The sequence below is a fragment of the Cydia fagiglandana genome, chromosome 2, assembly GCF_963556715.1.
Source record: "Cydia fagiglandana chromosome 2, ilCydFagi1.1, whole genome shotgun sequence".
In the NCBI taxonomy this organism is placed as follows: Eukaryota; Metazoa; Arthropoda; class Insecta; order Lepidoptera; family Tortricidae; genus Cydia; species Cydia fagiglandana.
In genome coordinates, this window is record NC_085933.1 from 21,158,248 (window position 1) to 21,170,625 (window position 12,378).

The 12,378-nt window shown below is 36.3% G+C and overlaps 1 protein-coding gene and 2 long non-coding RNA genes across 4 annotated transcripts in view; 2 read left to right on the forward strand and 1 right to left on the reverse strand.

Moving 5' to 3' along the window:
- The window catches only part of LOC134678706 (zwei Ig domain protein zig-8-like), a 144,646-nt gene that overhangs the window by 98,857 nt on the left and 33,411 nt on the right, over positions 1-12,378 (forward strand). The window contains exon 2 of the mRNA XM_063537367.1: positions 8-191. Coding sequence (XP_063393437.1) covers positions 77-191 — 115 coding nt within the window. The 5' untranslated portion in view covers positions 8-76. The remainder of the gene's footprint in view (positions 1-7; positions 192-12,378) is intronic.
- LOC134679683 (uncharacterized) lies at positions 6,304-8,053 on the forward strand. Of its 2 annotated transcripts, XR_010100380.1 has the most exons (3): positions 6,304-6,653; positions 6,760-7,346; positions 7,797-8,053. It is a non-coding gene; the product is annotated as an uncharacterized LOC134679683 (long non-coding RNA). The 2 variants fall into 2 exon arrangements; XR_010100379.1 differs by having other exon boundaries at positions 6,304-6,933.
- LOC134679682 (uncharacterized) lies at positions 7,755-9,088 on the reverse strand. The gene is made up of 2 exons (XR_010100378.1): positions 8,507-9,088; positions 7,755-7,910 (listed from the first exon to the last, which is right to left on the reverse strand). It is a non-coding gene; the product is annotated as an uncharacterized LOC134679682 (long non-coding RNA).

A 12,378-nucleotide genomic window follows, 5' to 3' on the forward strand; every position in this document is an offset into this window, starting at 1 on the left:
GTTCCAGAGAATGCACCCAAAACGCGACAGGCACGGCATCGAAGTGGGGCACAACAAATGGAGAATGAGTTGAGCCATGGGTGCTATGTGGCGGACGTTGGAAATGCCGGGCTGGCGCGTCAGCTACAGGCTCGAGATTGGGCTCGTTGTCATAGTCATCATGGTGCTTGGATTCTTCAATGAAAGTCAAGGTTAGTTGTATATTTTCTTATGTTACACCGGGGGCACTTGTTATGTTTTAACATTATAAGTTATTTTTATTAAATCTGATGCAGAGCTCTTCAAAAATATAAATTTTTATGCAGTATGTGACAAAAATAATGAGAATGCGTTTAAGGACATATTCGGTCTTCTGATTAGGAAAAAGAACAAGAAAATTGTTCTCGCGTGAAATAAAATTAACTTAATCGGATCCCCACTATTTTTGTTACATTTAATATGTATAATACAGGATAATCGTATTATACGAATGTATTTTTTCTTCTTTTCCGACATTTCGGCGAACATTGAAAACATGAGTCGAAATGTCAGAAATAATTTTTACTAACCATACAACTTCGACGTAGGGATGGCAGCTGCTGTTTCTTTACTTTACCGAAATTATTGCTGCGATGTTGACGTGGGCGCTGTCACTCTCAATTTCCTTGAAAAAATTAGTGACGTATTGAACGTTCGAACCGAGGAAATTTATCAAGAAAAATTTCAGTAAGAGCTCCCACGGCTACACCACGCCGTAACAGTAATGCCTCAACAGTAATACAGCTGCAGTTGCTAACATAATCGAAAAGCCCATGTTGTAGTACAAAAACAACTCTAACAATTGTCAATTATTCAAAGAGTAAACCATCATCACACCAGAAATGGACTTTATGAGGAAAACAGCAAGCCAATCAAAACTTTAATGTTGACTGAATATTGATTGAAATTTGAACAACGTCCGGCATACAATATCCATATTGCCAGACATCCTTGATGAGAACACAAAAATTTATGAAAACCGTAGAACAAATTTAAAACGTCCCTCAAATTATACATAGATGATAATGATAAACACATGTAACATGACATAAGAATTAGGTTATCAAAAATTAAATGCTTGCATGAACCGTTCTCAAAACTATCAATAGAACTATTTAATATAGTGGTCGATAGAACACCTCATATATTTTTACAATATCACCTTCTCGTAAAACTTCATCATAAAATAAATGATGATCATTTGACAAAGTGATCGGTAAACCCGTGTTATAACGCTAAATTGATTATTTTCTCGGCTGAGTGCCGACGGGAATCCTGAAGAATTCTCCAAATGGTGAATCGTTAAGCGTAATGACTTAACGTTTTGTCGCTTCAGTACAGTAAACGGCGCTCAGTTAAAGTTAAATGTTGAAGGCTGCTGGGAGATATGATGATCTGCCGAGTCTTGAAGAAAATGTGGCGTCCTTAACCTTTTTAAAGCGATTCATGTTCATGGAAGTCTTTGATATTAAAAGTAACAGAAAATTCAATAGTAAGCTTCTGTGCTACCATTTCCTCTTCTGTCTTGCAATAAAATCATTTCATAGTATACAGGGTGATCAATCTAAATGGGTCAGTATGGAGAAGTCAGAAACTATAAGAGATAGCGAAATCTGTTCTTAGGAACCATGGCTCCGATTTTAGATTTAATAATAATGGCATTCAATTTTTTTTTAAATCTATCATACATAACCGGGATTCGAACATGGTCAATATTCTTGTTGTTTGTTTGTATGGCAACTTTTAAACGATGCGTGATAGGTGGGGGGTGCTCGACCAAATATCATAGAGGGCCCCGAGACAAAACAAAGTACATTAAAAAAAATCAAAATGGCCGACTTTTTTTTTAATTTTTTCAAGTTGGTCCGAGCGCGCTGAGATTCGGCATGAGGCGAGCCTGGAGGCCTAAGATTACAATGTCAAAAAAATATTTTTGGAAAAATTCAAAATGGCGGCGGACACGGGCAAAGTAAAATTTTCAAGTAGGTTAAGCGAGCCCGAAGGGCGAGCTTCATGCCGGGAGGCCGAAGGTCGACCCCGGTGGAAGGTTGAATGCCCTGAGCCTCCACCCCTACTCCCAAAACGCGAGGCCGAAGGCCGAACTGCGTGAATTCGGTGCTTCCAAGCGTTCTACCAAATCAACTGTATTGATGACCGAAGCCGGCAGGCCGAATGCCCCACGGCGAAGCGTCGAGGCTTGCGAAGGCCGAAGGCCGAGCTAGGCGTAGGGCCGAAGGCCCGAGGCGTCACACGAGAGGGGGAAGTTGGAGCTTAACGACCCAACACTTTTCCTATTGGGAGTCGCTTTTTGGGCGTCGGGGTGGAGGCTTCGGGCCTTCGGCCCTCCACCGGGGTCGGCCTTCGGCCTCCCGGCATGAAGCTCGCCCTTCGGGCTCGCTTAACCTACTTGAAAATTTTACTTTGCCCGTGTCCGCCGCCATTTTGTATTTTTCCAAAAATATTTTTTTGACATTGTAATCTTGGGCCCCCAGGCTCGCCGTATGCCGAATCTCAGCGCGCTCGGACCAACTTGAAAAAATTAAAAAAAAAGTCGGCCATTTTGGTTTTTTTTAATGTACTTTGTTTTGTCTCGGGGCCCTCTATGATATTTGGTCGAGCACCCCCTACCTATCACGCATCGTTTAAAAATTGCCATACAAACAAACAACAAGAATATTGACCATGTTCGAATCCCGGTTATGTATGATAGATTTAAAAAAAAAATTTAATGCCATTATTATTAAATCTAAAATCGAAGCCATGGTTCCTAAGAACAGATTTTGCTATCTCTCATAGTTTCTGACTTCTCCATACTGACCCATTTGGATTGATCACCCTGTATAAAAGTTTTGTTGTTTGAATTTATATTATTATTTATTTTATTTTAAAAGAAATTTTCATAAAGTTTGTTCATGCACTTACACAACGACAGCTCTTAGGTTATTTAGGTTACCTATTGGGTTATATCTTACTTATCATACGCCTTATATTGCTTCAGTTTGAAGCAATATAACTTCACAATAGCAAATCTCCCCGTTATCAAATATCCATCCGTTGAGAGCCACAATATTTGTACGTTTGTCCAAATCCCGACAAATGTTTGAACAACTAATGTGATTATTTTGTGTAAATAGATTGTGCTCGCGCGATAGTTTGGAATATTTTACCAGTGATAGTGTTGGTTCTGTACGTTGTTGTGGAAATTGGATCGCTTGTATCTTACCCGTGTTGCTGTTGTCGAATTATTGAAATGGTTTTATTAGAATCCAATATGATAGACGCTTATCCGTTTATCATAAGGGCCATTTGAACTTTATAATCTCGTTATGAAACAGTTATGGATATGATCTGTCAGCTGTAAACAGTACATTTTTGCTTAAAAAGAATCTTTCTGATGACAGGTGACAGAATTCTATTTATAACCATTTCATAACATGAAGAAAGTACTAATCGCCCTCCATGTACGATGCCACTTACCTACTGCAAGTACATTAATAAGCAATTTTGGTTAGAAAAATTGAAGGACGCCGCAAAAACTAATAATGATAAAAGATACCTCTTTCATACTGAACGTTTGTCATAAATTTGAAAAAAGTTGAATTTTGATAGCTATAGGTATTAAGTAGGTAAGCAAACTTCGTAATAATACCGAGGCGAAAATTACGTGACTGAGATTACCTAACAGTTCGTTTTTAATCAAAATCAACAATACAAAAATCTGATATTTCAATATCAAGTAATATTGCAAAGTTTTTTGACTTTATTACAATCTAATTTAAAAAAGTGCCGAAATATAAAAAAAAAACGAAGTAGGTATCGAGGTTATTATATTGAGTTGCGATGATATCGGTTTGCATAATAAATGAAACAACAACTATATCTACAAAAATCTTATTAAAAATGTTTTTATGTTATGAACAAAGATATTGAAATTAATATGGCTCATCAAATTTCATTTTAACTTATTTTAAGAATCACTCAACTCATTGAGTTGGGTGATCCTCAAACAATCCAATTTGAAATTATATCTATCTGTATTAATTCAGTAAACCAATTTAGTTTACAATTAACGTTCTAGTGATTAATTATATTGTTCATCAAATATCAGACAACAATCAATTATACTTGAGCAAATGTTTCAGGTTTCTTTCTTGGTTATATTACTGCTGTAGCTTCTTAATTAATTCAATTGGCTTAGTACGAGTTCTATGTAGTTGTTATTGGTTTGTTGGGTAATATTACCCTGTTATATAAGTACCAAATTACCTATTAAATCTTAATCAATCCTAAATGTCAAAGCCAGACTAGAGATTGATTGGATAAATACTTCGGCGAGTTTAAAATACGGTCCAATTACTACGGTCTACCTGAACGACTTGTGAAATCACGGCTTTCTAATTATAGTGTAACATTGCAAAGTTATTTTATAATAAAGAATAAAATAACTCTCTAAGATTCTAAGAAAATCTCTTTCTCCCATGAGCCGTAGCCAAAAAACTGGGACAACGTTATAACGATGGAATAATAGTAACTGAATCTAAATAAGTAATAACTTATTAAGTAAAACATACCTTAATTATTTGTTTAGTAATATTGTCGTTGGATATAATAGGAAATGTAACGAAGAGACGAACAATTCTTGAGTCCCATATGAAACAAAAGACGTTTTAGTGTGCACAGATGTTATTAATGTGTTTCATTAAAGCAGCGAACGGAATCAGGAAAGCTGGAAGCGACGACCTTTTAGCAACTGACTTAAACAACAGCATTAGGCCGGAGCCCCACTGCTGCACACGCTACATCCACGGCCCACGTTTTAATACAAACCGTGGGCAAGCCCACGAAATTTTGTATAGGAACGTGGGTCGTGTACATAGCGTGCGCAGCAGTCGGGCTCCGGCCTTACTATTGGCTACGTGCGAGGGCGAGGAAATATAAGAGACGATACAAGACGTGAGAAAGATGTAACCCTAGGTACTATTTAACAGATCAGTAATCAACTCATACCTGTCTTAGGTCCACTTGCACCATTCCACAAACCCGGGGTTTACCGGTTAAACCATTAACCTAGTGTCAAATTGTACTGGTAACCATGGTAACTCCAGATTTAACCGGTAAACCCCGGGTTAGTGAATGGTGCAAGAGGCCCTTAAGGGGCCCACAGATTACCAGTTCGCCAGACGATATCAGCTTGTCAGTTAAAAGCAAAAAGTGACAGTTCCGAATAACTGACAGGCTGATAAAGTCGCACCAATAAAAGTCTGCAGCGGATTTGATAGCCCACGCAGTGGAAGTGTTATTTATACGTCATAATTTCTAGAAGTTTGACATTCAAAATGACACTTGCACTGCGTGGGCTATCAAAATCGCTGCAGACTTTTTACGGTCTAACTCTATCGTCCGACGAACTGGTAATCTGTGGACCCCTTTATAAGTAATGTGTCCCATGAAAGTATTGCGCTGATATCATAGCAGGGTGAAATGGTTACTTAGATTTTGGCAACCTACGTAGCCTAGCCAGTAAAGGTAACATTCCATTTCTGACCGCAGCTGCACTACTGGTACTGAAGGCGTCGCTGTTACTGTCAATTTCCATAGTATAATTAACAGTAGTGCAGCTGCGGTTGGAAATGAACTGTCCCCTTTAAAGTGGCTAGCGTATGACAACTGCAGCAACATTATTGGTGCAAATTTGCAATTTTAATATATAAGTTACATTCGGATTCAGACTATACTACCGTTACTGCAAATTGGGAAACTATAGTTACCTGTTTTCATTGATTTTGACTGTATTTGAACCAACGTACGAGTTATTGCAAAAAAGAGACAAAGACATTAACCTGTACATAAAAATACTAAATTTACCTACTAGTAAGAATAATAGAATTTTTACACATAGGTAATTAAATCAGTTTTTTTTTTAATTATAGGAGTAAATGAAAAACATATTACTTGAAGCTACTACTGCTATTATAAACATCATAAAGATTCATTTTATATTTCCCTGAATATACCTGAATTTAAAAAAAAAACATGTTTTATCATTGTACATTATTTTGACGTAATCACAAAAGTGTCGAGTTGCATGTAAATTAGAATGCTCGTTTCGAAATTAATTTTAATTAAAATTACACAGAGTAAGTATGCCAGGAAGCGACTTATTTATAAGATGCTCATTTAATTATATTCCATTTCCTATCTATTATTATAAATGCGATAGTAACACTGTCTGTCCGTCTGTCTGCCTCTTCACGATTTAAACCGCTGAAAACAGTTACAGCCGTATTCATAAAAAATCCTTAAATGAGGAATGATCAGCTTATTAGCTAATCCACTGTTTAGGCTTAATAAGCCGTTGATAAGAACCATGATTTATAAACGTTTATTAGGGGTTTCTTAACTAATAAGCAGATTAGACCCGTTATGTTGGCATCTTGGCACATCATAGACAAAAATATGGCTGAACATTAATTTAAAAAAAAAGTTTGACAGCAGCACTAGCGGTAAATCATAAAATCCTGAACAATACGATGCACAATTTTGACCAGTTTTCTGGGTTATTATATATTAAAATAGCCTCTGCATCACAAAAACAAATAAATAATATTGCACGGCCGGAAGTTTTACGAAACTCGGTAAGCAACCACCTATATCATAGTCTGATAATCAGATATGTTACGAGTAAAGTTCATTGCAAGATTTGCAAGCAATATTGATAAAACTATGTGTTATTGCTTATAGTTTCAATATATTGTGGAATGAGGGAAAGAGGGCAGTTGCACATTTCAAGTCAAGAATTCTGCCTGCGCGCCATCGCCACCGTAATACCACGGATTCCAACACATTTTGTTCTGGTGGCGAAACACAAACGATATTGACACTATTCATATCAAATGATCGGTGAAGATAAATCAGGTGAGCAAGATTTGGTTATTCATTTCTTAACGTAAAATGTTGTAGTATTTTTATGAACATACCTCGACACCCAAAAAATTATGGCCTCTTCATTTTTAATTTGACGTACTATCGGTGTTTTTTAGAAGAGCAGAGCTAACCAAGCTAGTTAGGAGCTGTTTATAATTAGAATTAGTGAATAACATACTTAACCAACCACACGATGGAACCAATTTATCAGTGAAGTGGTGATTTATCTTAAAAACCTTTTTTGTTCGCCTAGGGCGCAGAGTTAAAGATAAGCGCTTATATATGCAACTTGACAATGACAATGTTTGCAGTGAAACATCTCAGCCAATAGCCGCATTAAAAGGCAAACTGCACAATTCATAATGAGGCAGAAATGTCCATTATTCACAGGAGTGTCGCTGTTGGTAGGTTATATAATTTTAAATCAACAAAGATATCAATATGATTTTTACATAAGGTACTTATCAATCATCACACACCTGTGTAGGTTAATTATTTGTTTAAAAGTATATTAGTGTTTCAATTCATAACTTTGTTATTATTGTATAATTTCATTTTATCAAACTACAATTACCGGTAAGAAACAGTGTCTGTAGGTACGCTAGGTAGAAGTATGTATGAACAAAACAGACATGTATGTAATTCTTTAGTTTTGCTGTGAGATAGCTATGGTATTGACAAACAACAACAGAATCTCTGCCTGGATGGAGATCCATTATTCCATATAGTTACCACAACAATATGGAAATTATTCCATATTGCCATATCCATTAGGATGTTATACTTAAGCTTAAAATAAAAGATGATATAGGTTGATTCAATGAGTATATTAATTGAAACTGTGTTCTTTTCAGGTTGTGAGTATTCCATCATCAGCTATTTGTCCGGAGCTGGCTACACAATCCGGAGGCCACACTCTTCTGGCATCTAACCGGCCTGCACACCGCCATCAAATGAAGTTGGTTGTACTGAAATAAAGAAAAAATATTAACTAGTTTAATGATTGTCAAATGTAATAAAATTGTTTTATTTAAGTGGGTTGTTTGATTTCCCTAAATTAACACATGAAATATGTTGATATGTTATAATAAAAATCTCAGTTAAAAACTCATGAACTTGTTTTATTTATCTATCACAATGTAAAAAATTAACTCTGCTCAGTGTGGACTTCAACACAGAACTCAAGTATGCTAGCATTAATACCAATTAACCGAGTACACCCTTCTTTCATAGCAAATAGCACCACACAGCATTCAGTGCAGCGGCAGCATTAACAGTGCCTAGAAATCCAACCAAAGTAGGCCAACCACAGTTTATGTTTTTTATAGTGATAATGATAATACACCTACAAATTGGAATATGATACGTCCCACAACAAAGGTACCTATATACCTGCCCATATTATTCAATTAAGTATCTTCAGTATTGCTGTGCCCTTACAGGTTGCTATGTAATATGTGCGCAATTAATACTTTTTAGTTAGAGCTTGAGAATACCGTGATCTTATAATAAATCAGCGTTTTATGGCAGGTAATGAGTATGAAACAAAAGTAGGTATACTCACTTCTTTGCGCTGTAGGAGTTCCGGGAGTAGTTTTCATTCTTTTATGATAGGTATATAGGTTGGTGAGGTGCTTTATCCGACGCCGGTGCCCCAGTCGTAGAAGTCTAGTCTTATGGTATAACAGTTCGTATCGCATAAATTGCTTGCATCTTGATGAATGCGACATACAATCGTGCAAACAACTCCTAGCAAAGGCACAATATCTAGGTTTCCCGCTATTTGCGCACTATATCTAGGTATGTAATGGTTTATCTCCTTATTTACACATATTAAACCACTCATTTATTAAATTTAGACGTTTTTTAAACAAAAAGAACACCCAAATCACTAAATTACGATACAAGTCTCATCGACGTTTGCACTAATTTGTGAAATGCTGTCTTGTCAAAATCAGCTGTTTTGTGACCGCCATCTTGTATTTTAGGGATAATAAACAGATAAAGAAGGGTCCACGGCTCCATAACTTTCCGAGGATTTAATAAAGAGATGATCAACTGTTTAGCGCTAAAAAGTGTTTATGAATCACGTTTTGTGACATCCGGTTATCAGCAACTGATGATCAATGCTCTAACTGTTTATGAATACGGCTGTAAGTAAATAAAAGTCACCAGTAAATTCATCATTCTTTGACAGTTTCAATACGGTGGTTTGTTTACATAGTTAGCAAGTTCCATAGAATGACACTTTAGATTAAATTTGATCTACCTAGAGATAATTTGAGGATCGGGAAGGTTAAGGATAGTTTTTACCAATAAATTATACGTAGACAAAGTCTTCGGTAGTTTGAAATATTAATATTATTATCTATCATTTGGATTGCACAGTTAATTTCGTAAAATGAGCGATGTATTATTAAACATCCTAATCGCGTCAGCATTGCGACAACGACAACAACTCAATTTATCAAAGAAAAGCACTCGCCATCACGATGTAAGTTTTATTTGAATAACGAACGACGACCTGCAGTAATAGCAAATAATTAGGTCAATGGTGTCCTTGCGCGGCAACAATAATCGCGTTGATTTGTCAATAAGATGGGCTAAGGGTAACATTCCATTTCTGACCGCAGCTGCACTACTAGTACGAACGCCTCGGTGTTATTGTAAATTTCCATAGGAAAATGAATGGTAGTGCTGCTGTCGTTGGAAATGGACTGTCACCCTAAGAGTGACATTCCATTTCCAGCTGCAGCTGCAATACTGTTCATTTTACTATGGTAATTGACAATGACAGCGACGCGTTTCCATAGTAAAATGAACAGTATTGCAGCTGCAGTTGGAAATGGAATGTCACTTTAAGTCAACCAAATGCGAGCACACAGATAACATCAGAGTTCCTAGCTTGAGTTTCATTCTTGCGTGCAACCTACATCTAGCGCGACTTTAAGTATGGACTCGCGCGCGAGCATTCAACTATTTCAACTACGTATAATATAATCCTAGCCGATCTGAGTTGACTGTAGTCGCCGTGTCCCAAAACCGACAATGGAGCTATTATTTTATTTCACCACCAAAACGCTGACGTCATCTCTAGTTCGTCATTGATTAAAAATAACCACAGCCACTTGGATGTTCCTTAAGTACTTTCGTAAAATACAACACCTAAAACTTTATTTTTATTACCGTGAATAACCTCCTTCACGCAGCTTGTGAAATTTCCCCAGCCGCTTCAACTTAACGACTGGTAGTTAATGTTGCCATATATTAATAAAAGGGTAATAATTCGACAAAGGAAATTTAAGAGATACCGTTTGTTACACCGTTGTGATAATATTAAGGTAAAACGGCAGTTAACGTAAAGGACAATAAAACCTGATTTCAAGACAAGTCCTGTTTCAATAACTTTGTCTTGTATAATATTAATTTTAATTATACATTTATGACATTTTGGCACCCAAGAATATAAATGAAACATTCTGCAGTAAAATTAAAGCAAGTGTAACAAAAACAGTCCGTTTTCCACGTTACGACCATTTGAACTAAGCTTCTATGAAGTCTATCCAACTATCAAAGTTTCTAAAGTCAGTTGCAAATTAACAACCTCCGCACAACAGAACTCACGTTCCAACTTTAGGCCTCCAGTATTAAATCCCTCTATCTCAATGCTTCCCTCAATTGTATTTTTTGCGTAAAAATTACAAAGTTATTTATAAATCTCAAAGTGATATAGGTACAAAAGTTATACTTATGTCAATAGTTTTTGTGATATTTATTGTTTTTAAAGTATCTGCCCTAAGTTTTGACTACCGCTCTTTGATAATTATATTATTAAAATAAACCATACTTTCTTAAGTACAGTACAATAATAAAATCTGCAATATAAATGGAAATTACAACTTCCCGTTACAATGTTTTGTGCAGTAACACCATCTTTAGGTACCATTCAATAGCGTAAACGAAAACAAACCTTGTTAAACCAACGAGAACATTACGTTTCGGTGTTATATACGTTCTTTATGAGGCCCGTAACGATCATTGCATATTCCCGGCACGGAGTCGGTATAACGCCCGGATCTTCATTGCAAAAGAAAGTTAAAGGTGCCGGCGAAAAAAGGGTGTTGGTATTCAAAGAAGAGACCGCCAAACCGCACCTTTCACTTTGGCGGGGTAAAAACGTTACCACCTGAGTAAGATGGGCGTTAAAAGTTTTTTGTGTGAAATATAGGAGTGCTTGCTCATGCGTTTATATTAGATTTGTGAGTTTGCCGCGAATTTTCATACTCTAATTTCTTTTGGAGGATGTACTACGAAGTGCGCTTTATAAAAACCTGTAGCGAAAATACGTCAAAAATGGCGGCTCCATCTTTAAAAAAAGTATCCAGTTACCTCAGCCTTACATCTTTTTTTCTGTTCAACTAATGAAAATGAAATGAAATGAAAATCTTTATTTCAGGCAACTAGTGGCCCATACATAAATACCTTAAAACTAGCATACATATAATAAAAATATATTTTAAATCTAAACACTACAAATCACATTATGGCTGCGATGCATTACGCAACCCCGCAGTGTCAGGGAGCCGGCCGCGGAACCGCCGAAACTTGACACCCTTCGGCCAAAACTCCTCCTTGGTGAAGGTCGCTAGATGATCAGTCGGAACGCTCACCACAAACGAATTAAAATTCGCATTGTGTCGAGATTCCAACTTCGCGACCCTCAGGATGAATCCGGTCTTCGTTTTCACATACTTTACGATGTCGTCGACCTTACACCTTCTAATAATAATACCTACCTCTCAGATTATTATCTGAGAGGTAGGTATTATTATTAGAAGTTAACGTTACAATTTGCATACTTAGCCTACAGTTGGATATAAGTACGAGTAAAATCACGCCGAAAATGACTTAATTCGCTATGATATTTTTTTGACTTTCACTAAAATAACAGTACATATAAGAAATGAAGATCAATATATGTAGTTTACCTAATTACAAATTACGATATCTTCCTCATGGACAAAACAATCGGAAAAAAATTCTGTAACATTACCTTAGATAAAAGTATGCAGTTACTCAATAAAGCCCCAACGTAATTTAGGCACGATCAGACCCAGCGTTTGATGTTCGCAAACTTCCTCTATCAGACTTTTTTGCTCATCGAATCAACATCGCTAGTTCACATCACGGGCGGAATAAATAATTTCGTATCTTTTTTATTTATGCCTGCTATTTCTTTATTTCCTTTTGTAGTCTGTGATTGGGCGTTTTTGGAAAAAAATATTTGGGTAAAATATCACTGTCCTACGACTTTGGTATACTTTTTTACCATCAAATACTGTTTTAAAGTGTACTACATGTATACAAAAATTGTAAAGTGATTTATTATCTGAGTATTTATGGTAAAAAAACTGATTAAATGGTACTTTAAAGTAA